At 47.0% G+C, this 26996-nt stretch overlaps 1 protein-coding gene across 1 annotated transcript in view; it reads right to left on the reverse strand.

The window, feature by feature from the left end:
* Positions 1-242: 242 nt before the first annotated feature.
* LOC310758130 (lim and transglutaminase domain protein ltd-1-like) overlaps positions 243-26996 on the reverse strand; it is a 43548-nt gene continuing 16794 nt past the window's right edge. Inside the window, exons 8-12 of the mRNA XM_083604065.1 lie at positions 24705-24787; positions 23782-23870; positions 21912-21977; positions 1998-2183; positions 243-605 (exon numbers count right to left, since the gene is read on the reverse strand). Of these exons, the coding sequence (XP_083460191.1) occupies positions 527-605; positions 1998-2183; positions 21912-21977; positions 23782-23870; positions 24705-24787 (503 nt within the window). The 3' untranslated portion in view covers positions 243-526. The remainder of the gene's footprint in view (positions 606-1997; positions 2184-21911; positions 21978-23781; positions 23871-24704; positions 24788-26996) is intronic.

Raw genomic sequence — 26996 nt, forward strand, 5'->3', positions numbered from 1 at the left:
TGAATGGATAGGACCACATCAGGGTGTCTCAAGGATATGGTGGATAAAATGTTAATGATTTGTGCTGCTGTACTGTAAAGGATATATGTTCTGAAAGTCTGGAAATTGAATGATTGGGGGGGATATTTTAACATGGACAAGTTTATGCCTAAACATTAATTGTACCCTTTCATTATCTGCTTTTCAAAATCAATCTAGGGTTTCCCACTTTACTTATTTTTTGATATGGCCTTTATAAAGAAATCCTGGAACAATTCCCCGATTTCTTTGTTGTACTGTAAATTTGTAAATAGACACTGCAATCAATTTTAGCATATATTTCAGAGCTCATTGAAACAAGTATCATGTCATATGTGTTATATATATATATTCATTTTTTAGAACTTTGTGTCAAGCTAAAAACCCTATGCATCAAAACCGTGGTCAGTTTAGCAGTGATGTCAAAGACAAGTGACTATCTTTGAAGGATATCAAATAACACGGCAGGCGGATTACATTCAAGCTGCTGGAGGTGCAGATGTCTGCTTCAGAAGCTGCCATTTGGGATCCTCTGGGAAATTCTAATAATCAGAACAGGATGGTTGAGGAAGTAAACCACATAGTACCTGAAAAAGAAAGGTCAATAGTATTTAGTACAGTGGTACCTCAGGTTACAGACGTTTCAGGTTACAGACTCCGCTAACCCAGAAATAGTACCTCAGGTTAAGAACTTTGCTTCAGGATGAGAACAGAAATCGTGCTCCGGCGGCATGGCAGCAGCAGGAGGCCCCATTAGCTGAAGTGGTGCTTCAGGTTAAGAACAGTTTCAGGTTAAGAATGAACCTCCGGAACGAATTAAGTACCGAACTTAACCCGAGGTACCACTGTATTTATCTAAATCAGCAATAGGGGCAAACCAAGGTTTCTAAGGCTGAGCATGGAATACTTACAGACCCAGTTCAGATGTCAAGTGAAACCATGGTTTAGCATGCTGGGAATGAGCCAATGCAAGCCTTGGGCTCACACATTCCCCACCTCCTCCCTCTACACAAGCGGTGAAGAGTTTGGAAACTACATCCTGGTTAGGCTTAACCACAGCTTGTTGCCTCACCCAAATCTGATGAAATATGCTTACTGTTAACCATGGTTGCTTGGTTTGATAAGCCATCTTTAAACCATGGCTCATCCAGCTAGCTTGTTTAAACTCTTAATCTCAGGGTCATGGGTTTGAGCCTCACACGGGGCAAAAATAATAATCCTGGATTGCTGGGGGTTAGGCTAAATGAAACTTGTGGTCCCTTCCAACTCTATAATAACTCTATAACTTCATAACATTAACCACCGTTGAGAGTCTGGGGTGGTGTGCTAAACCAGCCTTTGCCAATCTGATTTCCTCCAGATGTTGCTGATTTCTTATGTCCCATCAACCACATGATAGTCAGGGATGATGGAAAATAATAATAATAATAATAATAATAATAATAATAATAATAATAATAATAATAATTTATTACTTATACCCTGCACATCCAGCCAGGTCTCCTCAACCACTCTGGGTGGCTTCCAACAGGAGATTAAAAATACATTAAAACATCCGTCATTAAAAAACTTCCCTATACAGGGCTGCCTTCAGATGTCTTCTAAATGTCAGATAGTTGTTTATTTCCTTGACATCTGATGGGAGGACATTCCACAGGGCAGGTGCTACTACTGAGAAGGCCCTCTGCCTGGTTCCCTGTAACCTCGCTTCTCGCAGTGAGGGAACCACAAGAAGGCATTTAGGGCTTTAAAGGTCAGCACCAACACTTTGAATTGTGCTCGGAAACGTACTGGGAGCCAACGTAGGTCTTTCAAGACCGGAGTTATGTGGTCTTGGCGGCCGCTGCCAGTCACCAGTCTAGCTACCGCATTCTGCATAAGTGCTATGCGGAATTTCCCCTTTTAAATACATGAGGCTGATTGTGAATGTAACTGTGATAATCGAAGGGAACAAGACAGATGCTTCTAATTGACTTTACCCATTTTCAGTGGTTGGTATTCTTATGACTGCGACGGTCTCTCCTTCTGTATTTAAGTCAGGATCCTGGTGATCTTCAAATTCCTCCAGTGTCACTGTCTGTTTCAGAAGCTGCCACTTGGGGTCATCAGGGAAGTGCTTCTCAATAAACAGAGCCGGGTGGGTGAGGAAGTAAAACTCATCGTAACTGCAAAAGGAGAAGGTGCAATAGTGCAGTATTTCATAATAACGCCTAAATCAGCACCAGGGCCAGACAGGCAAACAGAGTGGTGGTCCAGAGCAGCTGGAGGGCACCTGGTTGAGGAAGGTGCTGTGTTGCAACAATCCAGCCTCCAGAATCCCCAGATTTTACACATGTAGCCCAGAATAAGCATAACACTCCAGAACTGTTCAAAGAGGATAGATAGATGGTGTCTATCCCTGCCATCAGGACACTCCATGCCCATGGCTTAATAATAATAATAATAATAATAATAATAATAATAATAATAATAATAATATTACTTATTCTCCGCCCATCTGGCCCGGCCTCCACAGCCACTCTGCACAGTTTCCAACAGAACATTAAAAACAGAATAAAACTTCAAACATTAAAAACTTCCCTAAATAGGGCTGCCTTCAGAGGTCTTCTAAAAGTCAGATAGTTGTTGTATTTCCTTGACATCTGATGGGAGGGCGTTCTACAGGACGGGCGCCACTACCGAGAAGGCCCTGTGCCTGGTTCCCTGTAACCTTACTTCTCACAGTGAGGGAACTGCCAGAAGGCCCTCAGAGCTGGACCTCAGGCTGAAGGATGGGGGTGGAGACACTCCTTCAGGTATACTGGGCCGAGGCCGTTTAGGGCTTTAGAGGTCAGCACCAACACTTTGAATTGTGCTTGGAAATGTACTGGGAGCCAATGTAGGTCTTTCAGGACCGGTGATATATGGTCTTGGTGGCTGCTCGCAGTCACCAGTCTAGCTGCCTCATTCTTAATGCACTTGCTTACATTAATCAGCCCCACGGCCATCAAATCGCAAACTCTGACAAGTGGTGGAAGCAAAACAAAACCACCTAAAAACAAATGAAGTTAACTGTGAGAGCCAGTGTGGTGTAGTGGTTAAGAGCGGCGGACTCGTAATCTGGTGAACCGGGTTCGCTTCCCCGCTCCTCCACATGCAGCTGCTGGGTGACCTTGGGCTAGTCACACTTTTCTGAAGTCTCTCAGCCTCACTCACCTCACAGAGTGTTTGTTGTGGGGGAGGAAGGGAAAGGAGAATGTTAGCTGCTTTGAGACTCCTTAGGGTAGTGATAAAGTGGGATATCAAATCCAAACTCCTCTTCTTCTGCTATACCCTCAGTGTGTCCCACACTCTGCCTGGTCTTTCTACTGCCTAACAACGTACCTGAAAGTGAACTTGCTAAAAGCAGGATCCACAGTGCCACTTCCCCAGGTGCAGTCTAGGAGATGCCACCTTCCACCAATGCGGACAGCATTCCAGGCATGGTTGCTCTTCCCCGTTTCGCTGCAGCTGCCTCTCACGTACTCGCACTGTATCCCTGCAATACTGAGAGGGGAAGGAAGGTATTCAGGAACACCGTTGCTATCAAGAGGACAAGTGGTTGCTTTCACTGCCTTGATAGGCTGGAGTGGCTTTCCTTCATTTTGCTGGATCAGAGAAAACAGCAATCAGGTTCTCCACAGATTGTCATTTGCTCCAATTTGGCAGGAAAACACAAGGTTTCCTGGGATGAAACAATAACAACAAGATTTGGACACGGACCTGGAAAGCAAGGATCTGTGCCTATAAAGCACAGAGCAAAGGTAAGTGTGGATGAGGAACTAAGTCACACAGGGAAGAGACCCATTAAATTCAAGTAGTTTTTAAGTCTACTGATTCCAGTGGATCTACTCAAGTCAATGCAACCCTATATATGCAAGTTTGCTTCAGGACCATTCACAGGGCAGGCATTCTCCCACTTATGTTGTGGGTCATGTTCCGGAACCCCATGCACATAAGCAAAAATTGTGTAAGTAGGGTAAAGGTAAAGGTAAAAGACCCCTAAAAGTTAAGTCCAGTGGCAAACGACTCTGGGGTTGCGGTGCTCATCTCACTTTACAGGCCAAGGGAGCTGGCAGTTGTCCACAGACGGTTTTTCCGGTCATGTGGCCAGCATGACTAAGCCACTTCTGGTGCAACGGAACACCAAAACCAGAGCAGTGCACGGAAACACCATTTACCTTCCCGCCGGAGTGGTACCTATTTATCTACTTGCACTTTGACGTGCTTTCAAACTGCTAGGTTGGCAGGAGCTGGGACTGAGCAACGGGAGCTCACCCCATCACGGGGATTCGAGCCGCCAACCTTCTGATCGGCAAGCCCAAGAGGCTCAGTGGTTTAGACCACAGCGCCACCCGCGTCCCTGTGTAAGTAGGGAGCACACACTAAAAAACGCTCATTTTTTCCTGCTCTGTCTCCACACAACATTCTTTTCAACTAGAGTTGAAGCTCTGGAGCTGGCTGGAGGACCTGTGGAAAAGCAGCAGCAGCTGCCATGCTGTGATGTGTGTCAGCTACTACGTGGGGAGGCTGAGCAGCCTAAACAAAGCCCCACTGTGCCTCCATTCTCTTTGGGGCTTCCTCCGCTCCCACTAAAGTCCTCTTTGGGTTCTGGGGAGGTTCTCCTCGTGAGCAATGAGGACTCTCCAGTTCTCTCCCGCCATTTCCTGCTTAGAATCTATTGATTTACTTATTTCCGACTGCTGTCACGTGCGAGTTGATCACGCCAAAGTGTGGAGATAGCTGCCTAGGGTAAGGGGTGGAGAACCTGTGGCTCTCCAGATCCCCTATCACTACAGCCAAGTAACAACCACTTGCCACAATGGCTGGAGCCAATACAGTGGTACCTCGGGTTAAGTACTTAATTCGTTCCGGAGGTCCGTTCTTAACCTGAAACTGTTCTTAACCTGAAACACCACTTTAGCTAATGGGGCCTCCTGCGGCCGCCGTGCTGCCAGAGCCCAATTTCTGTTCTTATCCTGAAGCTAAGTTCTTAACCTGAAGCACTATTTATGGGCTAGCGGAGTGTGTAACCTGAAGCGTATGTAACCCGAGGTACCACTGTAGATGTTACCTGCACATTGCTTGAAAGAGTCGAGCATATCCACCGCAAATAGCCTTTCCTGAGTGAAGGATATCAGCTGGCTTAAAACACAGCTTGTCCAGGTTATAGCAGCCTTCCACATCATATTCTGTAGAAATAAAGACAATGAGCACCCATTCTGATTTGCTTGTGGGGTGGCAACACTTTCCGGCGTGTTTCTCAATCTCTTTCCTTTTTGCCAAAATCTGATGGGGGGGGGGGGGTGGCTTGTCTTGCAAGAGCTCCAAATGAACTTTTAATTGCACAACATGAATTTGCCTGTATGTGATTGAATCACACCTCAAAAGAGAAAGTCTGGAAGAACTCGTAAATCTGCCAGAGAGGTGCTTTGTGTAGATCCAGGGTCTTGTTGCCAAATAAAAATGCACACTGGTGCAAGGGTTAGGAGTCTGGAGACAGGGGCCTGAACGAGCGCCTCCTCTCCCCCTACCCCGTGCTGTGACCTTTATTTTATTTTGACAAAATAATAAGAATAAATAAATAAGAATAAAAATGTGCATCCCACCACCGAGACCATTCCATTGTATCTATCCAACCTCCCAAAATTTCAACACCTCTTGCGATGGTTTGACCCCTTTCCGTTTTAACAGTACAAATTCTACAAACACCCTCCATGTCTCCTCAAAATCATTTCTCCTGCATATTCCCCGTCTTACCTTAATGGCACATGTTAATTTATCATTAATAGCTTTATCCCACACCTCTTTATACCATTTTCTCATTTTATATTCTGCTTGCCCCTTCCACTTCCTAGCTATCATAATTCGTTCAGCTGTCAATAAATTTGTGAGCAAGTCCTTCATAGCCTGCGAACCTTCCACCCCATCATAAATTGATAATAATGCTACCTCTGGACTTTCAGCCAGCTTTAACCCAGTGATTTCTGTTATCAGTGAGCACCTCCTGATCCCTTCTGAGTTTCATGGCTGAAGAGAAATCCCAAACAAGCTCTGCGAGAGCCAAACACCAAATCACTGATCCACACAGGTTACAATCCAGAATCCTTTGTGCAAATGGAACTGACATGACTGGCTATGAAATGGTGAAAAGGCCCAAGTCACCTGCAAATAAGCCATGCTCAGAGTAGACCCACTGAATTTAATGTCCATGAGTTACTTACATCCATTGATTTCAGCCGGTCTACTCTGAATATAACTTGGTTTGATATGACCCTATGTGTCCATCTTCCTTGGCCGGCAATCACTGGACTGGGTGTCTGCTAAAGAACTCTGCTACAGAGCTGGATTCATGGGCGCAGGGCAGTGACAAAGGCTGGTCTTTTAATACCGGAAGTTGTCAAAGGCAAGGGGACTCAAGTACGCAGGAAGTTGGCAGTCCCACCTACCTATATGATAGCAGATCCAAATCCAAATGGCTCGCACTTTCTCCAGGTCACTGTGGGCTTTTTTGAGCAAGACTCTCACCTGGCTTTTCACACTATTCCTGAAATCCACCTGTTTCACAGAAGGTAAATGGAAGCAGTTAATATGGAGGAGGGGGTACTGGACCATTAGGTCCAGTCGTGGCCGACTCTGGGGTTGCGGCGCTCATCTTGCTTTATTGGCCGAGGGAGCTGGCGTACAGCTTCTGGGTCATGTGGCCAGCATGACTAAGCAGCTTCTGGCGAACCAGAGCAGCGCACGGAAACGCCGTTTACCTTCCCGCCGGAGCGGTACCTATTTATCTACTTGCACTTGACGTGCTTTCGAACTGCTAGGTGGGCAGGAGCTGGGACCGAGCAATGGGAGCTCACCCTGTCGCGGGGATTCGAACCGCTGACCTTCTGATCAGCAAGCCTTAGGCTCTGTGGTTTAACCCACAGCGCCACCCACGTCCCTATGGATGTATATACATGCATTTAATTCACACACACACACACAGAGAAAGAGAATCCTGTAGTTTGTTAAGGGTTCTAGGATTTGTAGCTCTGTGAGGGGAAAACTACAGCTCCCATAGTTCTTTTGGGGAGTTGGTGTTCTTTAAATGCATGGTGTGTGCAGCCCATGTGAATAGGTGCTCCACTGTGTTAGTTTTCTGAAAAACAGGAGCAGGGTCTTGTGACTCATGATGTTCCCAGTTCGGACCTTCCATCTGAACAGAAGTAATTGCCTCCTATCAGGAGAGGACACTCTCAAATTCCAAAAGTACATAAAAACCTCAGCACCCTAGCAAATTCCTCGCTGCCTATATCGCAATAAGAGACAGCATACCTTCTGTGCATAGGCATCCAGTTCCTTAAACTTTGCCAAGTCTATTTGTATTGATTTCTCATTGGATTTATCCCATGGATAATCTAGGAACAAAAATGGAAAAGTCATTCTAGAAACAGTGGGGAAAGGGAGGGGGAGCAAAGGATGACCTATAATGTGATTTAAAGGGTTGGAATACAGGGAACCAACAGGGAATAGAGATAGGGAGCCTTTTCTGTTTCTCCCCAAGTGAAATACAGCAGCAGGGAGTAGAGGCGCTTCAGCTGTGACCAACGTTGCTCTATTTAAAAGGTAGAATTTTGATCTGATCTTGCAAGACCATTTTGAGTACAGTACACAAGCTGTATGGCATGGTTTGCACTTCCCACTGGAACAGCTGGTACCTCCTTAGAGAAGCCCTCTTCGCACCAAACATCTGGCTTTGGTCAGAATGCCTGGCATCCCTTGACCCCCGGCTTCAAATTTCACTGCATCCATCTGCAATATGCATTCAACAGAACGGTCAACTGCAAGCTCATTTCAGGAACTACAATAGTAGCATAACAATAACACAAACAGGGCTGCTTGAGGTGAGGGAGAAAATGTACCCACCCACCCACATGCCACATTCTGAAGCCCCGTTCCACTTACAGAAACCCAAACACAGGTGATGGGACAGATTTTCTCCAGCACGCCTGAGTAGAACAGGCTTACTTTGAGGGTGAAGGGCAGACTGCATAGGATGCAACGATCTGTTCTCTGACACTTCACTGCCGCCTGCCCCCCTGGAGCATCTGAGCCACCTCACTTGGCCTAACAGTAGCTCCAGCCTTAGAGGGAAAAAATATAGTGCAGCTATTCCCCCAGCCAGAACTCACTGTAACTGAGTTCCGCCACCTCTCAGGGTAGGTGCCATTGTAAAAGAACAAGCGAAGCGTTCGTGGTGAGTTCTGGCACCTCTTTGTCTAGAAAAATAACACTGAGCGCACTTAATTTTTACCATTCAAGCCTTGTTCCCGGGATATCTCAAGAGGTGGGTGCAGAGGTGTAGCTGGGGGGGGGCACTGGGCGCCACACCGCAGGGAGCAGCACTTCCCGCCGGGCCTGCAGTGCGCCCGAGCCACACATCTCTCCTGGGAGTGACGTGGTGGCTTGGGCGCCTGAACAGCTAGCTACGCCACCGGGTGCTTGAGTGACGGGCTCATAAAATGATTTCCTAAGATACGCAGCCCAGTAGTGATGTATGGAAGTGAGAGCTGGACCATCAAGGAGGCTGATTGCCAAAGAATTGGCGCTTTTGAATTATGGTGCTGGAGGAGACTCTTGAGAGTCCCCTGGACTGAAAGAAGATCAAACCTCTCCATTCTGAAGGAACTCAGCCCTGAGTGCTCACTGGAAGGACAGATCGTGAAGCTGAGGCTCCAATACTTTGGCCACCTCATGAGGAGAGAAGACTCCCTGGAAAAGACCCTGATGTTGGGAAAGATGGAGGGCACAAGGAGAAGGAGACGACAGAGGACGAGATGGTTGGACAGTGTTCTCGAAACTACCAACATGAGTTTGACCAAACTGCAGGAGGCAGTGAAAGACAGGAGTGCCTGGCGTGCTCTGGTCCATGGGGTCATGAAGAGTCGGTCACGACTAAACAACAACAACAACAACAACAACAACAACAACAACAACAAGATACGCAGCACTGCTAAGTACTAAGAGAAGTACTTTTAATATGCACAGCAGGTGTAGGGGATCTTTGGCCTGCCAGATGCTGGGGAACTACAACTCCCATAATCCCTGGCCATGCTTGCTGGGACTAACAGGTGTTGTCATCCAACAACATCTGGAGGGCCAAAGGTTCCCGGCAGCTGACACAGAGGATCCAGATCAATAGCCGTACATAAGTATAAGAAAGAACTTCTCTTTACCATACAGATCTTCTTCCCGAGGCAGCATTGATGCTTGTGCTCCTCCCATCTTGAAAGCCTACAAAATGTTTGTGTTGGGATGAGACGAGATGTGCATTAAAGCATATATTGCAACTCCCATCGTCCCTGATCACCGGCCATGCTGGCTGGGACTGGTGGGAAACAGCTCTGCACCGCCCCAGAGAACCCATCCCCAATCTGTTGCCCTTATGTCAGCCTGACTTTCATAGCTGCCCTTAAATGTAACAACAGAACCTGTGGCTTCTCAGAGGCAGCCAGATCCACAACCCCCATTCAGCCCCAGCTAATGGAGCCAATACGAGGGACATGGGTGGCGCTGTGGGTTAAACCACAGAGCCTAGGACTTGCCGATCAAAAGGTTGGCGGTTCAAATCCCTGCGATGGGGTGAGCTCCCGTTGTTCGGTCCCTGCTCCTGCCAACCTAGCAGTTCAAAAGCACGTCCAAGTGCTAGTAGATAAATAGGTACCGCTCCGGCAGGAAGGTAAACGGTGTTTCCGTGCGCTGCTCTGGTTCGCCATAAGCGGCTTAGTCATGCTGGCCACATGACCCAGAAGCTGTACGCCGGCTCCCTCGGCCAATAAAGCGATATGAGCACCGCAACCCCAGAGTCGGCCACGACTGGACCTAATGGCCAGGGGTCCCTTTACCTTTACCTTTTAATGGAGCCAATGGTGTTGGATGATGGGAGATGCAGGCCAGCAACTCCTGGGGGTCCTCAGGTTCCCCATCCTTTCTTGGTGAATCATGGGAATTGTGGTTTGGCATCTTGTCTCCTTCAAAGAATTACTAAGTGATTCAGTGACTAAACCATCAGCAACCAACTTATATATACAGTGGTACCTCAGGTTAAGTACTTAATTCGTTCTGGCGGTCTGTTGTTAACCTGAAACTGTTCTTAACCTGAAGCACCACTTTAGCTAATGGGGCCTCCTGCTGCTGCCGTGCCGCCGGAGCACGAATTCTGTTCTCATCCTGAAGCAAACCTGAAGCGTATGTAACCCGAGGTACCACTGTAAAGGGAAAGGGAAAGGAACCCTGGACGGTTAAGTCCAGTCAAAGGCGACTCTGGGGTTGCGGTGCTCATGTCAATTTCAGGCAGAGGGAGCTGGCGTTTGTCCAAAGACAGGTTTCCAGGTCATGTGGCCAGCAGGACTAAACCACTTCTGGTGCAACGGAACACTGTGATGGAAGCCAGAGCGCACAGAAATGCCGTTTACCTCCCCACCGCAGCGGTACCTGTTTATCTTCTTGCACTGGTGTGCTTTTGAACTGCTAGGCTGGCAGGAGCTGGGACAGAGCAACGGGAGCTCACTCCATTGTGGTGATTCAAACCGCCAACCTTCCAGTCGGCAAGCCCAAGAGGCTCAGTGGTTTAGACCACAGCGCCACCTGCGTCCATATATATACATATGCAGGGGAACTACTGGCACCACTCTAAATCCGGCTCCACTAAATGGAATCGCAACAGTTTTACTATGGAGAACAGCCCCCCCTATGTAGCTTGAGACTGCCTTCTAAGGATGCAATCCTAACTATGTCTATTTAGAAATAAGTCCCATTGAATTCAGTTTTGCTTACTCCCAGGCAAGTGGGGTTAGTCTTGCAGCCTAAAATAGCTTTCTCTGCTTTCCCTGATTGCAGCCTAAAGTGGCATCCACACGATATCCTCCCCATCCCAGTGTTGTCCTGGACCTCCACCCTTTAAATACCGGGTTTTTCTATCTGTGGGAAGTCCAAAATGGACATAATGGAAAAGCTTCTTTGTGCTTGGCACAGGGCTGAGTTCCAGTGCAAGGAGGGCACAAGAACAAAATTCCCACATCGTACTTGGGACAATAATTAACAAAATATTCTTTCTTTAAAAAAAAAAATGTTTCTTTTTCTTATAAAAGAGCAACGCAACCACACACGTCTTTTCTTTTGGAGAGACCTCGGGGGGTATAAAAGCACCTCACAGCTCAATTGAGCAACTGGGAGAATTCTTGCATATTGTGTTTAAAGCCACTGTAACTTAGCAAACTTAGCAATTTACTGTAACTTAGCAAATAAGCCCACAAGTTACTAGCCCACAACATTTCCACTTGCAGCCTCACACTGACCTCATGAAATGGAGGAGTGTGCTAAATTGTTACTCGGACCTGCAAAGTTCATGGAATGAGATCTTGCCTGCAAATTCTCCTAGAATTCCAGCCTGCAAGACTTCACCAGTTACTCATGAGACAGTTCCTATAAACCTCTTTCTAAGAAACGCAATCAAATTAAGATACTTTGGTTACCTTTTTTTTGGCACAGGTGCTCAGCGGAGACGTCCAGGAGATTATTTTCTTCTGCTTTGGAGAAAAAGTTCTGCTGCTGTAGAGACTAATTCTCGCGAGGCTCTCCTGCTTTGAGCCAGGAATGAAATGCCCAGCTGGAGGGGTGAGGGAAGAGCGTGGCTTGATCTGGGTTTATCAAACTCTTGCTTGGAGACCTTGGCATTCGGATAAGAAGAGCTGGAAGAGCATCCATGAAGTCAAAACAAAAGGGAGAGCATAACATGTTTTAGCAAAGCAGCGCTGGAGTGCGTCAAAGTTCCCTGCGTGGGGAAGCGCAGATACAGAAGGTGTCCCCATTGCTCAGTTCCTCTCCCCTCCTGTGGTTTCCAGCAACTGGTAATCAGAAGCATTTCTGCCTCCAGCTGCTAGTAACCATCGATAGCCCTCTCCTCCAAGGACCTGTCTAATGCTCTTTTAAAGCCATCAAAGTTTCGAGGCCTTCGCTGTCTCTTGTGGGAACATGTTCCATAGTTTAACAATGTGCTCCATGAAAAAGTACTATCTTCTGTCTTCCTTGAATCTAGTGTTATATGGGGCGGGAGCAGTGCTGGATTTAGGTATAAACTAAATGTGGGTGGCACGGGTGGCGCTGTGGGTTAAACCACAGAGCCTAGGACTTGCTGATCAGAAGGTTGGTGGTTCGAATCCCCACGACGGGGTGAGCTCCCGTTGCTCGGTCCCTGCTCCTGCCAACCTAGCAGTTTGAAAGCACGTCAAAGTGCAAGTGGATAAATAGGTACCGCTCCGGCGGGAAGGTAAACGGCGTTTCCGTGCACTGCTCTGGTTCGCCAGAAGCGGCTTAGTCATGCTGGCCACATGACCTGGAAGCTGTACACCGGCTCCCTCGGCCTATAGAGCAAGATGAGCGCCGCAACCCCAGAGTTGTCTGCGACAGGACCTAATGGTCAGGGATCCCTTTACCTTTACCTTAAACAAGCTATAGCTTAGGGCCCCACTCTCTTGCCCCCCCCAAAAAAAAATTTAAAGGGGAAAAAAACTCGATGTACATTTCCAAAATATAAGATAAAAAACAAATAAAATAAAACCTACATACAGCAACAGTGTTTTGTGTTGTGTAGGCTCCTATGATGTAAGTCATGGGCCCCGCCTGCTAGCCGGCTCCCTAAAATATCACTGGTTTGCTCTTTTGACAGGGCTGCCCTTGTCAAAATCCCTTTCACTACCAACAAAGAGACAACAGGCCTAAAAGTGAGGAGGGAAAGAGGACTATAAAGCCTAATATCACTTCAGTCTTGGACATAGCTGTCAACTTTTCCCTTTTTTTAAGGGAAATTCCCTTATTCCGAATAGGATTCCTAGCAAGAAAAGGGAAAAGTTGACAGTTATGGTCTTGGAGAGTCTCCCCCGTTTATTTAGGACTGCAGTGAGATCAGGCTTAACAGGAAGAGGGGAAGCCCTTGGGAACCCCCACCTCTCTCTTTAAGAACTCAGCAAGCTTGGGCTTCACAGGGAAGGAAAGAAACTTCTCCCTCCTTTTTTAGTGCTCAGAAGGATCGCCCCCTCTCCTGAAGGGATGGGCAATTCTACTTAGTACAGTGGTACCTCAGGTTACATACGCTTCAGGTTACATACGCTTCAGGTTACAGACTCCGCTAACCCAGAAATAGTGCTTCAGGTTAAGAACTTTGCTTCAGGATGAGAACAGAAATCGTGCTCCAGCAGCGTGGCGGCAGCAGAAGGCCCCATTAGCTAAAGTGGTGCTTCAGGTTAAGAACAGTTTCAGGTTAAGAACAGACCTCCGGAATGAATTAAGTACTTAACCTGAGGTACCACTGTACTGAGTTTTGGCTCACCAAAGAGCTCTCTGCCAGGAGTGCCATGGCTCAGCCCAACTGAACGGGATGTTCTGTGTTGATATGAAGGGGCAGCCATCCTGCTTAGCAATGGGTCCCTGGTTTCTGCATTTCTTCAGAGGATCCTGACAACTTGTCCCGTGCTTTGAGGGCTGTGCAAAGCAGCTTTGGAAAGCCATTTCCTATCAGTCAAGCCTCACCCCTTACCTGCATGTGAGAATGGCCTCATGGACCAAATGGGGGAAGACTTGGGGAGGGGGCAAGATGTGCTCAGAGGTCAGACATTCCCCACCCCAAAATTTCACCTCAGGAACTGATGAACTCTTACTTTGCCTCACAATAGTTTTGAAATGTGCCGGGTTTTCGACGTCCGGGAACCGAAACATTCCAAAGAGAGCCAGTGTGGTGTAGTGGTTAAGAGCGGTGGGCTCGTAATCTGGTGAACTGGGTTCGCTTCCCCGCCCCTCCACCTGCAGCTGCTGGGTGACCTTGGGCCAGTCACACTTCTTTGAAGTCTCTCAGCCCCACTCACCTCACAGAGTGTTTGTTGTGGGGGAGGAAGGGAAAGGAGAATGTTAGCCGCTTTGAGACTCCTTAGGGGAGTGATAAAGCGGAATATCAAATCCAAACTGTTATGTACTGAGTTGAATAGGATCCAAACTGCAGCAGTCTGATTGGTCCTAGAACAATAGGATCCAAAAGGCAGCAGTCTGATTGGTCCTAGAACAATGCAGCAATATGATTGGTTGGCAGGAACCACCCAATCATGCTCCAGATAGAAGTGAATCCACAACCTGATTGGCTTACAGTAGAATTCCGGAATTAGCCAATCATGTGCAGCCCATTGTGTAAATAATGTATATAAAGCAGATACCTTGAGGGGACATTCATTCATTCCTCCTCACCACTATGAGCTGAATAAAGAGCATGAAATCACTTTGCGACTCTGAGTATATTTCACTGGCGACGAGGATGGGATCCCGCTGTACTTTTCCCAGACACTCAACGCAACCGAGCGGAACTACTCGCAAATCGACAAGGAGGGTCTGGCAATCGTGAAGGGAGTAAAAAAATTCCATGATTTCTTGTACGGGCGGCCCTTCACCGTGGTGACTGACCACAAGCCCTTGCTTGGCTTGTTTGCCTCCGAAAAGCAGACCCCCCAAGTGCTGTCTCCTCGTGTCCTCAGGTGGTCAATTTTCCTTGCCAGCTACCAGTATGCACTGATTCACCGCCCTGGGAAGGCGATGGGCCATGCGGACGCCCTCAGCAGGCTACCACTACCGGAAACAGGCCCTGACCCAGCACCTGCACAAGAGGTTATGAGCCTGGAGCTGCTTCCCGACCGCCCCATTCAGGCACAAGAAGTTGCACACCATTCCAAGAAAGATAGGGTCATCTCCCGGGTCCTGGACTGGGTGTGGAGGGGATGGCCCAGCAGCAGCCCCGGGCCAGAATTTGCCGGCTACACAACCCGCAAACATGAACTGTCGGCCCACAAGGGGTGCCTGTTATGGGGAAGCAGGGTCGTTGTTCCCCAGCCCCTCCGCAAAAGGGTCCTCACAGCCCTACACGAGACACACCCAGGGATAGTAAGAATGAAGGCCCTTGCCAGGAGTTATGTGTGGTGGCCGGGGATTGACGGAGAGATAGAGGCCTGGGTCAAACACTGCCAGGCCTGCCAAGAATCCCGCCCAGATCCCCCAAGGGCCCCAGTCCAGTCCTGGGAGTCCGCCCGAGCACCATGGTCACGCCTGCATGTGGACTTCGCTGGCCCCTTTCAGGGGAAAACATTCTTCATAGTGGTGGACTCCTACACCAAATGGCTGGAAGTCGCACTGGTACCGTCCACTTCTACGTCCGCAGCCATCCGGGTACTACGCAGGCTGTTTGCAACCCACGGGCTCCCTGACACTCTCGTCTCAGACAACGGGACTGCATTTACGTCAGGAGAATTCCAAACCTTCACAGCGCAGAACGCCATCCGCCACATCCGTTCGGCGCCATTCCACCCTGCCACCAATGGCCAAGCAGAACGCATGGTGCGGACCACCAAGGACACCCTTCGCCGCATGACGCAAGGGGATTGGGAGTACCGCCTTGCCACATTCCTCCTAGCACAACACAGCACCCCCAGCTCAACGACTGGCCGGAGCCCCGCTGAACTACTAATGGGTCGGCGCCTTGCAATCAGATTGGACCGCCTTCACCCCGATAGAGCTCAGGATGAGGTAGTGGTGGGGGAAGGCAGGAACCCCCGGACCTTCGAGGCCCAGGACCCAGTGTACGCAAAGAATTTTGGGGCAGGCCCAGCATGGGTACCCGCCACAGTCACCAGGGTCACTGGTCCCGTGTCGTACGAGGTGCTAACGGATGGGGGGCAATGCTGGCGCCGCCACTGCGACCAGATACGGCGACGATTCCCGGGAGAAAACCAGGAAAGGTCAGAGGAGTCCCAAGGGAACAGAGGGGCAGTGAGGCCCATAGAGCAGGAGGGGCCAGCAGGAGAGGCAGAATCAGTAAATACAGAGAGGACCCGCGAGGCCGAAAGGACACCGGAACCAGAACCACGACTGAGCGAGCCGGTTGCACCAGACCAAACAGGCCCATCACAGCCAGCATCCTTGGAACATGAGCCAGAACCTGAACCCCGGACCAGGGAACACCCCAGGCCGCAACGCACACGTAGGCCACCGGCGTACCTCAAGGACTATGAATGCGACCTCCCGGGCAGGACTGGAACTTAGAGGGGAGGGGTGTTATGTACTGAGTTGAATAGGATCCAAACTGCAGCAGTCTGATTGGTCCTAGAACAATAGGATCCAAAAGGCAGCAGTCTGATTGGTCCTAGAACAATGCAGCAATATGATTGGTTGGCAGGAACCACCCAATCATGCTCCAGATAGAAGTGAATCCACAACCTGATTGGCTTACAGTAGAATTCCGGAATTAGCCAATCATGTGCAGCCCATTGTGTAAATAATGTATATAAAGCAGATACCTTGAGGGGACATTCATTCATTCCTCCTCACCACTATGAGCTGAATAAAGAGCATGAAATCACTTTGCGACTCTGAGTATATTTCACAAACTCCTCCTCTTCTTCTTGCAACCCACAGCAAAAGCAGCATGTGCACCTGCAGGCGGTGTCTTTGGGTAACAGTTTGAAACATAGCTTAGAACGAAGCAAAATCCAAGAATCCCATTTCCCTTACAGAACTGCAAGATAATGGAACAGCAGCAAATCACAAGGCCGCCGTCCATCAGATTATACAACCAATTAAACAAACGAGGCAGGGTCTGCAGAAATCCAGCACACCTTTAAAGGCCAATTTCCACCATTTATTTCATTTATTGTTAATTGATTGATTGATTTGTTTTGTTTTTGTTTTAACTATTTATTTGGGCTTCTACCTTGTATTTTTATCTTGTGAATGCCCTGAAATCTTAAGATTGATCGATCGATCAAATAAATAAACAAACAAACAAACAAACAAACAAACAAACTGCCCTTCATCCAAAGATCACAGGGCAGTTCATAAAACATGTATGCATTGCATTACTCACACACAACTAACTTTTACTCTGAGCGGACACATTGCAATGAATGGCCATGACTAACGTAGGTCCATTAATTTCCATGCGCCTACTCTGAGTAAGAGAGAAGGAAAACTCTGGTCCTCCATCTCCACTGCCTTGAGAGACATCTTTGGGAGAAGAAATGGCTAGGGGGTTAAACCCTACCCAAATCTGGAGTGGAGTCCCTAAGACACCTTGAGAGCCAGCGTGATGTAGTGGTTAAGAGCGGTTGACTCATAATCTGGTGAACCGCATTCGCTTCCCCGCTCTTCCACATGCAGCTGCTGGGTGACCTTGGGCTAGTCACACTTCTCTCAGCCTCTCAGCCCCACTCACCTCACAGAGTGTTTGTTGTGGGGAGGAAGGGAAAGGAGATGGTTAGCCGCTTTGAGACTCCGTCGGGTAGTGATAATGCGGGATATCAAATCCAAACTCTTCTTCTTCTTCAAAGAGAGGCATTCGGGAGCTGAGGTCTGACTGTAACATATTGGTGTCCGCATGAAATCCTCCCCATCCCATTGTTGTCCTGTGTCTTTACCCCTTTAAATGCAGGGTTTTTCCATCCTTTGGAAGTCCAAAAGGGCATGATCTTTGTACTTAGCACATGCCTGAGTGCTAGCAGTAGGAGGAAGTACAGGGGCTCAGTCCCAGAACAAATTTCTCCCTCATCATTGGTTCTTGTTTCTTTTCTTATCAAGGCAAAATCCTACGTGTCTTTGCTTTTCGAAAGATCTCCAAGGGTACAAGGGGATCCCTCAGCTCAAATCCAGCAAGTGGGACAGTTCTTGAGATTTGTGGTTACAAATTTGTTATGTATTGAAGTTCTCACCCTGGCCACCAGGGGTATTGTGTATATAGTTTTCATTCAGGTCCACGTAAGTTAATTTAGGTGGGAAACCCTGGGTTGTTGTTGTTACTATGTTGACAGACGGCTGCCTATAAAAGCAGGCCGGCTGAGCTGTTTGCAGGTCAGTTCAGTTCCAGCTTACTTTTTAAGAACTACTTGGAGAAATCTCTGTGTTGACTGCTATGTCCACCCACAACTTAATAAAATCAATAGTCAGCCAGTCTCCTGAAACTGCCATGGGGCCTGTTATGTATTCAGTGGTCTGTGTTTTCCCTGAGATTAAGTCTGGACTAAGGATTCTGAGCTCCTGTGTTCTGATTCGATACATGGTATCCAATCACAGAACATTTCAGGATTTGGGCCTCTGCCATTGGCCCTTAAACTCTGAGTCATGACTCGCAGCTTGGAAGTTTAGACAGCCAATCACGTTGGGAGTGGGAGTGGCCCAGGCCTTCAGAAATGTCTATAAGCAGTTGCTTTGACCCTGTTGTCCAGTTCTCTTAGTTCAGTAAAGGTTTTTGCTGCCATCGCTGTGTCTTGCCTCACAGAAACCCACCTACACTTCAGGGCCCACTGTTGCTTTGCAAATAACCCTACAAGTTATTAGCCCTCATCAATTCACTTTCTCACCCTGACCTCATTAAGCAGAGAAGTACATTGAATGGTTATTCTGTGACCTCCTCCTGCAAGATTCCCTCCTAAAATGAGCTTCTACCAGCTAACTTTCCTAGGACCCCAGCCCGCAAAACTCGCCAGTTACCAGTAACCAGAAGGATCCTGGACCCAGTCGCTGCTTTGTTTCGCAAACACTGTTTTTTATAAGTGACCCAAATGCGTCAGCATGCTATTTTCCGTACCCAAAGTGAATTTCAGGACACCAGGATAACCAAGCAGACAAAAAATACAAGTTCAAATCTTTATTTCCTAACCAAATGTTGCACAACTTAGGATGTTTTCTTCCTTGTGAGGAGAAACCCTGAAAAGGGGGGGATGGAATTCCCCTACTTAGCCCAATCCACACGAAACACACTAGGGGCAGGGGGTGAACTCACACAAAAGAACTGGGCTGTGGATCCTTACAATATAACAAGCAAAAATTGGGAATGCCCTAGAGAAGGAGGTGCCTCTTTGGATTTTTGCTGTTTAAGTCTTCCCTGGATTGCTGCCCTTTCTTCACACTGCGACCCTTCTCCAAATTGGTCTCCCCTTCCCATGGGCCTTCTCCTTCAAATTGCCTTCTTCTCCCCAAATTCCTTCTCCAAAAATGGGCCTTAATACGACACATGGAATGAAAAATAAAGCTCTATCACACAGGATCTTTTTTAAAAAATATGATGATGTTGATGATGCTTTCTTAACTGTAGTTACATCCATACATCAAAGACATTTTATAGTCTGTAAATCAAACTCATCAAAATAAAAATTCCAACAAAGAAGCATATATCTTCATAAATTTGACTTCCTGTCCTTCTCAAAATCTTTTCACTCTAATAAACCTATTACCTAAATTTAACAGCAAAATCATAATAAAATATTAATATGCATCTATGTATATATATCTATTTTGACCCATTTAACCTTTATTTACAGAGCTTATTCAAAGGCTGCTACCAAATTCAGATTGCAACACTAATTTTTTAAAGTAACTCTTAGAGGTTCCCAGTTACCAATGAACTCCTGTTTTTGCTTATTTTTAATCTTTTCCAAGAGACTATCTCTCACACAGGATCTTAGAACATTGTCCCAAAACAAAGTTTGTCCTCAATACTGTCCTCTTCACATATATGGGGACATCCATCACTTGCACAGGCTCAAAGTTTCGACATATTCAAGTAGCAAAAGTCCACATTAGTGGTGAATGTGAATTGCCACAAGCCATCTTGATTGCTTCTTAGCCCTCTCTAAGCAACATAAAAACATGTTCACTAATGTAATTATTCTGTTCTAGTTGGCAAGCGGCTGCTAAGGTCACTTTGGTTTGACATCAAGGTTACTAATAAAGAAACAGAGGTGATATATATATATATAGAGAGAGAGCACAATTACCGTATTTTTTGCTCTATAAGACTCACTTTTTCCCTCCTTAAAAGTAAGGGGAAATGTGTGTGCGTCTTATGGGGCGAATGCAGGCTGCGCAGCTATTCCAGAAGCCAGAACTGCAAGAGGGATTGCTTCTTTCACTGCGCAGCCATCCCTCTTGCTGTTCTGGCTTCTGAGATTCAGAAAATTTTGTTTCTTGTTTTCCTCCTCCAAAACCTAGGTGCGTCTTGTGGTCTGGTGCGTCTTATATAGCGAGAAATGCGGTATATAAATTGTGTGTGTGTGTGTGTGTGTGTGTGTGTGTGTCAGAAGCGCAATTGTCTCTAAAAACATTAACTTGCCAAATACGCAGATTTCCCCCAGTGCTTCTGCTTTGTTTGGGTATTGGCTTATGTGACGCAGTCCTTCCCTTTTGAAAAACATGAGACTGATTGCCAATGCAACTGTGTTCTGGATAGATGCTTCTAATCGATTTTACATGTGTCAGCAGGTGATGTTTCTGTGGATCTTCCAGTCAGTCAGTCCTACAGAATAAAACTCAGGCATATTTTAGCCGTCACATCCGTCCATCTCCAGCCTTAATGTCTGTTTCAGAAGCTGCCACCTGGGGTCATCTGGGAAGTGATCCTCAATAAACAGAGCAGGATGGGTAAGAAAGTAAAACTCACTGTATCTGCAAAAGAAGACCGCGGAATCATGCAGTCTTTCATAACGTTTCTGAAATCAGAACCAGGGTGAAGCAGGCAAAGCTGTTGAAGAATGAGTGTGGAATATTTACACGCCCAATTCAGATTTCAAGTAGAACTATAATTTAGCATGTTGAGAATGAGCCATAGCGGGCCTCAGGCTCACACTCTTCCCGCCCCCCTCCATCCCTGCCCACCTGCAAAGGGTTTGGAAACGACCTCCTGGTTTAGATTAACCAAAGTTTGTTGTCTCACCCAAATCCGGCAAACAGCACTTTATGTTAACTATGGTTTGACAAGCCGTCTTCGAACTATCGTTTATCTAGCTAGCTTGTTTAAACAAACCATGGCTAACATTAGCCACATTTAAAGGTCTGCATTGAGGGCACAAGGAGAAGGGGACAACAGAGGATGAGATGGTTGGACAGTGTTCTTGAAGCTACTAACATGAGTTTGACCAAACTGCAGGAGGCAGTGGAAGACAGGAGTGCCTGGCGTGCTTTGGTCCATGGGGTCACGAAGAGTCGGACATGACTAAACAACAACAACATCATGGCCCTTCCTTGATCTGATTCCCTCTAGAGCAGCGGTTCTCAACCTGTGGGTCCCCAGATGTTGTTGAACTACAACTCCCATCACCCCTAAAGCTCAGAGATAATGGGAGTTGTAGTCCAACAACATCTGGGGACCCACAGGTTGAGAACCGCTGCTCTAGATGTTGCCAAACTCTAAATCCCATCAAACCCAGCTAGGGACAGTGGGAGTTGTAGTCCAACACAGCACTAGGTTGACAAACAACAACCCAGCTTCCAGGATCACCAGGGTAAATGTAACACTCTAGAACCACTCAAGAGGATAAATGGATGGTTGGAGGAGTTTACATAATCTCCCTGCCACCGTGACACGCCATGCCAATGGCTTAATTCTAGATGCATATAATAATTCATAATAATTCTAGCTGGAATATAATAGTCAACCCTGTGGCTGTCAAATCACCAACTCTGAGATGTAGTCTAAGGGGGGTGGGGAAAGTTATCTAGAAGCAACGGAATTGAGCTATGCCTTTGTTGTGTCCCACACTGGTGAGAGCCAGTGTGGTGTAGTGGTTAAGAGCGATAGACTTGTAATCTGGGGAACTGGGTTCGCGTCTCCGCTCCTCCACATGCAGCTGCTGGGTGACCTTGGGCCAGTCACACTTCTTTGAAGTCTCTCAGCCCCACTCACCTCACAGAGTGTTTGTTGTGGGGGAGGAAGGAAAGGAGAATGTTAGCCGCTTGGAGACTCCTTCAGGTAGTGATAAAGCCGGATATCAAATCCAAACTCTTCTTCTTCTTCTTCTTTCTGCCTAACAACATACCTGAAAGTGAAGTTGCCCTTCTCATCCACGCAGCCACTTCCCCACGTACTGTCCAAAAGGTGCCACCTTCCATCGAGATGAACAGTGCTCCAGACATGACTGCTATATTCCTCAATGACCTGTTCTGCTTTGTATCCATACCCTATGCAGTAGCCTGACAAGGTCTTGCACTGTATCCCTGCAATACTGAGAAGGGAAGAAAGGTATTCAGGAACACCATTGTGATCAAGGGACTGCGGCTGCTTTCACTGATTTTCTTTTTGAACAAGATCATCCTTCACTTTGCTGTTTTCAGAAGCCAAACAACAGCCTTCCCAGCTCATTGCATTTCACACTTGTTCTTGTCCTGTCCAGTCTGCCTCATTAGGGATGTGCATTGTGGGATTTTGATGGAGAAAATAGAATTATTATGAGTGTCACCTGGGACCACTACTTTCCTTTTCAGAAAAGCCATGGCTCAGTAGTGCTAACAGACCCGACTGTGACCACAGCCTGCCTCATTTCTTTCTTTCATATGACAAGTTACAGGTAGGTAGCCGTGTGGGTCTGCCGTAGTCGAAACAAAACAAAACAAACTAAATTAAATTAAAAAATTAAAAAATTCCTTCCAGTAGCACCCTAGAAACCAACTAAGTTAGTTATTAGGGACGCGGGTGGCGCTGTGGGTTAAACCACAGAGCCTAGGACTTGCCAATCAGAAGGTCGGCGGTTCGAATCCCCGTGACAAGGTGAGCTCCCGTTGCTCAGTCCCTGCTCCTGCCAACCTAGCAGTTCGAAAGCACGTCAAAGTGCAAGTAGATAAATAGGTACCGCTCCGGTGGGAAGGTAAACGGCATTTCCGTGCGCTGCTCTGATTCACCAGAAGCGGCTTAGTCATGCTGGCTACATGAGCCGGAAGCTGTACGCTCCCTCGACCAATAAAGCAAGATGAGTGCCACAACCCCAGAGTTGGTCACGACTGGACCAAATGGTCAGGGGTCCCTTTAAGTTAGTTATTGGTATGAACTTTTGTGTGGTATCTGAAGAAGTGTGCATGCACACGAAAGCTCATACCAATAGCTAACTTAGTTGGTCTCTAAGGTGCTACTGGAAGGAATTTCTTAATTTTTTAATATAATTTTATTTATTTTGTTTTGTTTCATATTACAGATGTAGGAAATCTTTGGCCATCCAGATGTTGCTGAAATATACCTCCCGTCATTTCTGGCCATTGGCTAAGCTTGCTTGGCTTGATGGGAGTTGCAGCTGAGCAATGTCTGGAGGGCCAAAGGTTCTGCATGCCTGCTATATAAGCATGGCGGTCCTTTGCACCTGGTCCAGTTATCCCATTCAGGACCAGGGTGTCCACCACACCTGCCCGCCCCCTCTCCCAAGAAACAGTCCATTGATTTCAGTGGATCTGCTCAAAGCTTAATTCAACACAACCCTATATATGCAAATTTGCTTCAGGAACATTCAAACCATTGAGGAGGGTTGGGGAACCTGTGGCTCCCATCATCCCTGCCACGAAACCACTGCTTGACCCGATAACTGGGGCTGAAAGAAGTCACCTGCACATTTCTTCAAAGAGTCCACAATATCCTGTACAAATTCCTTTCCCTGACTGCAGGACATCTGCTGCCTCTGAGGTCCTCTTGGCTTCATCATAGAAGGCTTCCATATCATATTCTAGAGAAATAAACACATTTATGAAATATCACCCCAAAGCATGAAATGCATAGTGAACAAGGGTCTGCTAGAGTCACGTGTGGGTTACAAACGTTCAGAAGATGCGAGTGAGCAATCAGTTCAATGAACATATGTCTTTTTCCCTTAATGAAATAACAAAAGTTTATTGTGTGACAAATCACCTATATGATGGCAAATCCACATCCAAATGGCTCGGACTTTCTCCAGGTCACTGTGGGCTTTTTGGAGCAAGACGCTCACCAGGTTTTCCACGCTATCCTTGACATTCACCTGTTTCACAAAAGGTAAATAGATTTGGTAGCAGTTAGAATGGGTCAGTGTCGGGATGCAGTGGTGGACTAGATGGAGGACAATAAACTGTGTTTGAATCCTGGGGCGATGGAGTATCTTGGTGGGTGTTCTAGAAATTGACAGGTTTCCTGTTCTGGATGTGGTTGCACTCCCCCTGGAAGGAGCCAGGTAATAGTTGGGGGTACTCCTGGATTCATCATCATCATCATCATCATCATCATCATCATTATAAATTTATATGCTGTCTATCTGGCTGGGTTTCCCCAGCCATTCTGGGTGGCTCCCAACAGAATATGAATAATAATAATTAAAAAATAAAACATCAAACATTAAAACAAGGTTGCCTTCAGATGTCTTCTAAAAGTCAGATAGTTGCTTATTTCCTTGACATCTGATAGGAGGGCGTTCCACAGGGCAGGCGCCACCACCAAGAAGGCCCTCTGCCTGGTTCCCTGGTTTTTAATGACTTGTGTTTTAATGTATTTTTAATCTTTTGTTGGAAGCCGCCCAGAGTGGCTGGGGAAACCCAGTCAGATGGGCGGAATATAAATAATAAATTTATTATTATTATTATTATTATTAGTCTTCAGCCTATGTGAACAGTCCCTTTGTTGTGTTCATCATGCGCAAAACAGAGTCTTGTGACTCATGATGCTTCCCATTGTGACCTTCAACGTGGACATAAGAAGCTGCCTCTTTTCAGGAGAGCACATTTGAAGGTACTCTTAGAATCCAAATCCACGTTTAAAGAAAACCCTGATAGGCAGGACTATTACTCCACTTGTAAATATATCACAATAAGAGACAGCATACCTTCTGTGCATAGGCATCGATTTCCTCAAACTGCGTCAAGTCTATTTCTATCGACTTCTCATTGCATTCATCCCAAGGATAATCTAGGAAGAAACATGGAAGACGTGGATTTTGATCTGTTCTCAGACCTATCTACAGTATTCATTCACCGGGACGTTAACTGTAGGTTCATTTCGGGAACTATGATGGTGACACAAACAGGGCTGCTTGAGGTGATGGATAAAATGTACCCACCCACATGCCACATACAGAAACCCCATTCCACTTGCAAAAACCAAACGGTGGTGATGGGACAAAATCCTTTACCATACCTGAGAGCAGGCTAACCTAGTGGACGTAGGGCAAACATAATAGAATGCAGGGATGTGTCTTCTCTTCCCTCCACCCACCCAGGAGTATCTGAAGCCCAAAATGGCCCTCTCACTGCCTAATGTTAGGGCTGGCCTTGGCATTAAATGTATGGTGTATCTAATCTTTACCATGCAAGCCTTGTTCCCAGAACATCTCAAGAGGTGTGGACGGGCTCTCATGAAAACTGCTTTCTCTGCTACTATGATATACAACTCCCATTATTCCTCGCGACTGACCATGCTTGCTGAGGCTGTTGGCAGTTGTAGTCCAACAACATCTGGAGGGCCAAACGTTCCCCACAACTAAAATATAGCCATAACAAAGGGACGCAGGTGGCGCTGTGGGTTAAACCTTGCTGATCAGAAGGTCACGGTTCGAATCCCCACGACGGGGTGAGCTCCCGTTGCTCAGTCCCTGCTCCTGCCAACCTAGCAGTTTGAAAGCACATCAAGATGCAAGTAGATAAATAGGTACCGCTCCGGCGGGAAGGTAAACGGCGTTTCCGTGCGCTGCTCTGCTTCGCCAGAAGTGGCTTAGTCATGCTGGCCACGTGACCCGGAAGCTGTACGCCGGCTCCCTCGGCCAATAAAGCGAGATGAGCGCCACAACCCCAGAGTCGGCCATGACTGGACCTAATGGTCAGGGGTCCTTTATAGCCATAACAAAGAAGTTATATTTACCGTACAGATCTTTTTTCTCAAACGCCATTGATCTTCCTCCTCCTGGAAAGCCTACAAAATCGCTACTGTTGGGATGAGACAAGATGCACATGAAAGCATATATCGCAATTTCCATCATCCTGGCAGTGGAGCTGTGCTTGGCCAGGTGAGACAGAGCACTGGTTTGGGAGACATCTGATGCTTCATTGAGTTGCAAATGCTTTCTGGGACATTGTACAGTGGTACCTCAGGTTACATACGCTTCAGGTTACATACGCTTCAGGTTACAGACTTCGCTAACCCAGAAATAGTGCTTCAGGTTAAGAACTTTGCTTCAGGATGAGAACAGAAATCGTGCTCCGGCGGCGCGGCGGCAGCGGGAGGCCCCCATTAGCTAAAGTGGTGCTTCAGGTTAAGAACAGTTTCAGGTTAAGAACGGACCTCCGGAACCAATTAAGTACCTTACTTAACCTGAGGTACCACTGTATTGTAAAGACTGGCCAGGTTAAACTTGCACAAACGTCAGTTTGGGTTTTCTGCAGATTGACATTTGCTCTGAATTAGCACCAAAGAGCGGGTTTTTAGGGGAATGTTCTGGGGCAAAAAAAGAGCACTCACAGAGCTATAAAGCACGGACCATACCTGGAAGGAGCAGAGGAAATGGAAGTGTGGATAAGCCCTCGATGTTACACTGACAATCACAAGGCTGCTGATCTCACCTCCTTATTCCTTCCCTTCCTCCTCCATGATGCGATACATAATGGGAGCACACTTTGTTTGAGTTGCAAGACCAAACATATGCTTATCGCACCTCCACCTTAGCCAGACAGATCTAGAATCTTCCCTATCACACAGATATTTCCAATAATAAATATTAGGTCTCTCATTTTCTTGATTGTAGCCAGGGTCAAGTGCTTTCCTCCAAAAGGGATTCTGCTTCCATTCAGCTTCTGCCAACATTTAGCTCCAAATGCTAACAGTAGGGAGATTTTTTTAACCAGACAACCTGCAAGCTTGATGTTTTGGCCAGGCATCTCCTCACCCTGACACCCACCCCCCCGGAGCATATCCATTTTTATTACAGTGGTACCTCAGGTTAAGAGGGATGCGGGTGGTGCTGAGGGTTAAACCACAGAGCCTAAGACTTGCCAATCAGAAGGTCGGCGGTTCGAATCCCCGTGACGGGGTGAGCTCCCGTTGCTCGGTCCCTGCTCCTGCCAACCTAGCAGTTCGAAAGCATGTCAAAGTGCAAGTAGATAAATAGATACTGCTCTGGCCGGAA

Source organism: Podarcis filfolensis, assembly GCF_964270895.1.
Source record: "Podarcis filfolensis genome assembly, chromosome: 2".
Lineage (NCBI taxonomy): Eukaryota > Metazoa > Chordata > Lepidosauria > Squamata > Lacertidae > Podarcis > Podarcis filfolensis.